Source organism: Microtus ochrogaster, linkage group LG2 (assembly GCF_000317375.1).
Source record: "Microtus ochrogaster isolate Prairie Vole_2 linkage group LG2, MicOch1.0, whole genome shotgun sequence".
Classification (NCBI taxonomy): domain Eukaryota; kingdom Metazoa; phylum Chordata; class Mammalia; order Rodentia; family Cricetidae; genus Microtus; species Microtus ochrogaster.
Genome location: NC_022028.1, coordinates 32329212 through 32333537, shown reverse-complemented (window position 1 = coordinate 32333537; position 4326 = coordinate 32329212). Strand labels below are relative to the sequence as shown.

Sequence of the window (4326 nt, the reverse complement as noted above, 5' to 3'; positions counted from 1 at the left end):
TCTGTGAGTTCGAGGCCAGCCTGGTCTACAAGAGCTAGTTCCAGGACAGGCTCCAAAGCCACAGAGAAACCCTATCTCGAAAAACCAAAAAGTTAGAGCAATGGTACATCTTCAGGTGTGAGTTTAGTCATTCTAGAAGGGATGCATGGCGTCTGAGATGTAGTTCAGTGGTAGAACTCTTGCCTAGCATGTGCAAGCCTTGAGTTCAGTCTCCAGCGCTGCCAAAATCAATCAATCATCAATCAACCAACCAGTCAATGCAGTACAGTGGTGGTGCACATTTTTAGTTCCAGCACTCAGGGTTAGGGCGTGCTGCCATGCGTCAGCTGTTGTGTGCTGGGGATCAGGGCTCAGTCCACTCGCTAATGCGGCAGGCACTTACTGACTGAGCCACGAGTCTCTCACTGAATCCTAGACCTTACCAGTTTAGCTAGACTGCCTGGCCCACAATTCTCTTGTTTCCACCTTCCCTGGATGGGTTACAGGCTTTTATGTGGGCACTGAGAGATGAAGTCTCAGGTTTTCATGTTTGCTCGGCGAGTACCTTACAGACAGCCTTCTCAGGCCCTGAATGGTCTCTTTTTTCGACTACCTTTAAAAAATGTTTTATATATCAAATAATATATATTTTATTTTATGTGTATGGATGTCTTTGCCTGCATGTCAGTGCACGACATGCCTGCGGTGCCTATGGAGGCCAGAAGAGGGCGTGAGATCCTCTGGGCTAGATCCTCTGGAAGCACAGTTAGTGCTCCTCACCTCTGAACCACCTTCCCAGGCCCCTGAATTGTCTCTTAATAGAGCTAACCTCAATTTTTAGCTGGTTCAAGAGTTTCACTGGGCAGTTGTCTAAGCAGCTCCATGAGCCTTCCTCTACCTGAGCTGCTGGCTCACCGTGTATTGGCATCTCCACACTGACTGCACGAAGGTCCTCCAGCCTCTGGGCAGTTTTCATGCATCCGTCAGATATCCGTACTCACACACTGATTTTGCTAGAAGCAACCTGACCGTTATTGACTGAACGTGTTTTCTTTTGGCCTAGCCAAGTGATGAGCTCCGGGTTCAATGAGAGGCCCCATCTCAAAACAAACAAACCAATAAAAAATAAGGTGGAGGGAAGGCAGGCTGGCTTACTGGGCAAAAGCAGCCGGCACCAAGCCTATAGACTTGAGTTCAATCTCCAGGACCCATAGAGGGGAAGAAGACAACTCTGGCAAGTTGTCCTCTGACCTCTACGTGCATGCATGGGGCATGCGTGTTCCTACTCACAAAATTAATAAAAGATGCACAGTAAATGAGGAAAACACCCAGCACTGACTGACCTCTAGCCTCCACACACATGCAACATGCATGCACGCCAGGATGCACGAGTGCAGGCGTACACTTGCATGGACACAAATTAAGAAAATATAAGTTGGAGAGCAATTAAAGAAGACATTGTGTGTCAACCTCTGGCTTCCAAAATACACATGTGTGCACAAGTATCCGAATATACATAGATCTCACACACACGCATACACACAGGACACAATTCAATGTCATCGTTGATATACCTGTAGCTGCTACATTTTATATGAAACCTCTCTTTGAAAGTGCAGGTCAAAAGCATCTATGATATTCTCTGTCGTCTGTCTGTCTGTCTGTCTGTGTGTGTGTATGTGAGAGGGAGAATGTGCTCATGCGTGCTCAGGTGCACTAGTGTGTGAGCGTGTGTGCACCCACGTGAGCTTTGGGAGGGTGACAGAGGACAACTATTATTTCCCAGGTTCCAACTCACTTGTTGTTTGTTTGTTTGTTTTAAGTCAGGGTCTGTCTTTGGCCTGGAACTTTCCAAATAGATTAGTTTGCTGACTAGAGAGCCCTGGGCATCTGGTTGTCTTCACCCCACAGTGCTGGCATTACAAGTAAGTGCCGCCATGACCAGGTTTTTAATGTGGATTCTGGAGACCAAACTCGGGTTCTCTTGGTTGCAAGACAAGCACTTTGCTGACTCAGCTGTCACCCAACCCAGCCCCCAATTTTTGAGACAGAGTCTCATGTAGCCCAGGCTGGCCCCAAATTCACTGTGTAGTCAAAGATGACCTTAGAGTTCTGATCCTCCTGTTTCAGCCTCTGGAGAGCTGGCATTACAAGCATGTGCCACTTCACCTGGTTTATGTGGCACTACCTGGGGCTTCACGCCTGCGGGGCAAGCACACTACAAAACCCAGACCCTTTCAAGACACCTTCAAGGAGACCAAGTCATTGCTTGCTTCTAGGAGAAGCTGGCAGTTTGAGAAAGGGACAGCGATGTACTAACAAATCTCAGCCAACAGTGGGTGTGTCAAACCCCAAACTTTGTTGCTTTGATACTTTCAACAGGAAGTCTGCTTGCAGAGGTCAGCCAATATAATAATCCATACTTTCTGGCCCAGTACCAGCCACTCTTGTCCATGGCTGGAATGAATTACTAGTTTCAATAAGTCAACAGCATCCAGTCACCTTTAAATTGTGTCTTGATGCCATAAATTGTAGCCAGTGCTTACAGAGGTGATTTTAAAGTTTGCAAACACCAGAAGCTTAGCTGAGGGACAGCAGTCTTTGAGAAAAAGAACTCAAGTGTCTGCCTTGAAAATTCTCTCCCTTCCCCCCCGTCTAGTTTAAAATAACAAATCACACTGTCTGAATAGACTCCGCAAATGATCACTTCCACCAATGATTATAGCTCCTGGGTTGCTCTTCCTTAAAACCACATCAATCACAAAGAGAAGATTAGTGGTACATACACTTCCTGGTACCTTAATACCCAGGAAATAGGAACCGCAGCCATTGGGCTCCTGGGGTTTGTAGCCTGGTCTGGGCATCGGTGCCTTTCCTAAAAGGAAGAAAGGAGAAAAGTAGAAGTCAGACATTCGACATTCATTCATCCAATAAAAATGTCCTAAAAGCACATTCCATTGTTCCTTTAGATGTCACTGTCCCCATAAGATAATCACATTAAATCAGCAGTGAGGAGGAAGTCACTGAAAGAATCACTGTACCGTAATTTTACAAACTGAATGATCTCCTCCAGGCAGTGTTCCTCCAGCGTTGACAGAGGCTGCTTGTTTGTTTTCCGGCCACCCAGACCCGAAATAATTACACTGAAACTATATTAATTGCAATACTGTTTGGACAATAGCTTAAGCATATTTCTAAGTAGCTCTTGCATCTTAAATTAACCCATTCTATTATTTTATATTTTACTATGAGGCTCGAAGTTTATTGCAAGGTTCTGGCTGGTGGCTCGCATCTTTCTGTCTGACTCCGCCTACTCTCTCTAAATAATCTCTGTTCAGATTTCCCGACTGACTTTGCTCTGCTAAGCCATTGGCCCAAAGCAGCTTCTTTATTAATCCATGGTAACAAAACATATTCACAGCATCCAGAGGGGAATCCCAGATCACTCCAGAACTACCTCCCCACAATTCAGAGCAGCATATTGCTTGGTCACACACAGACAGAATCAGAATCATAGCTGTCATCAAAGAGATTAACTTTGCACTGAAGGAAGCTTAGGGAGTCTCTGTAGGTGCAGGCAGAGCATCACTGACCACAGAACAAAGCAAACAACTGGTGTTCTGGATGCTTTGCCTTGTTTATGGGGCTTAAGAATTGTAAGAATCGCACCGGGCGGTGGTGGTGCACGCCTTTAATCCCAGCAGAGACAGGAGGATCTCTGTGAGTTCGAGGCCAGCCTGGTCTACAAGAGCTAGTTCCAGGACAGGAACCAAAAGCTATGGAGAAACGCTGTCTCAAAAAAATCAAAAAAAAAAAAAAAAGAATTGTAAGAATCATTTTATGGTCTTGCAAACGTATTAAAGAAGCTGGTTCAATTAGATTACGGGATTGGGAGGCAGTCATCCCATGACTTTGACCCGACTGCTTCTTGCTGTGACAGGACAGGAGGAACCTCTGCCACGTGCTCCTGTCTTCATGAGCTCTGCCATGCCTTCCTTGCCACTTGGAACTGCAGAGCCCTCTGAGACCGTGAGCCAAAACAAATCTTCCCAGATTTGAATGACTTCTCCAGGGTGTTTATGGCAGAGATGAGATGCTCAGTTAAATACTGGGTGAAGTGTGCTCCTTTCCTGTGTATGAAGTGTGCTCCTTTCCTGTGTATGAAGTGTGCTCCTTTCCTGTGTATGAAGTGTGCTCATTTCCCATGTATGAAGTGTGCTCATTTCCCGTGTATGAAGTGTGCTCATTTCCTGTGTATGAAGTGTGCTCATTTCCCGTGTATGAAGTGTGATCATTTCCTGTGTATGAAGTGTGCTCATTTCCCGTGTATGAAGTGTGCTCATTTCC

At 45.8% G+C, this 4326-nt stretch overlaps 1 protein-coding gene across 2 annotated transcripts in view; it reads right to left on the bottom strand.

Annotated features, from left to right (window-relative positions):
- The window catches only part of Pla2g12b (phospholipase A2 group XIIB), an 18886-nt gene that overhangs the window by 7401 nt on the left and 7159 nt on the right, over positions 1–4326 (bottom strand). For both annotated transcript variants that reach the window (XM_005360051.3, XM_005360052.3), the window contains exon 2: positions 2766–2854. In XM_005360051.3, coding sequence (XP_005360108.1) covers positions 2766–2854 — 89 coding nt within the window. The remainder of the gene's footprint in view (positions 1–2765; positions 2855–4326) is intronic.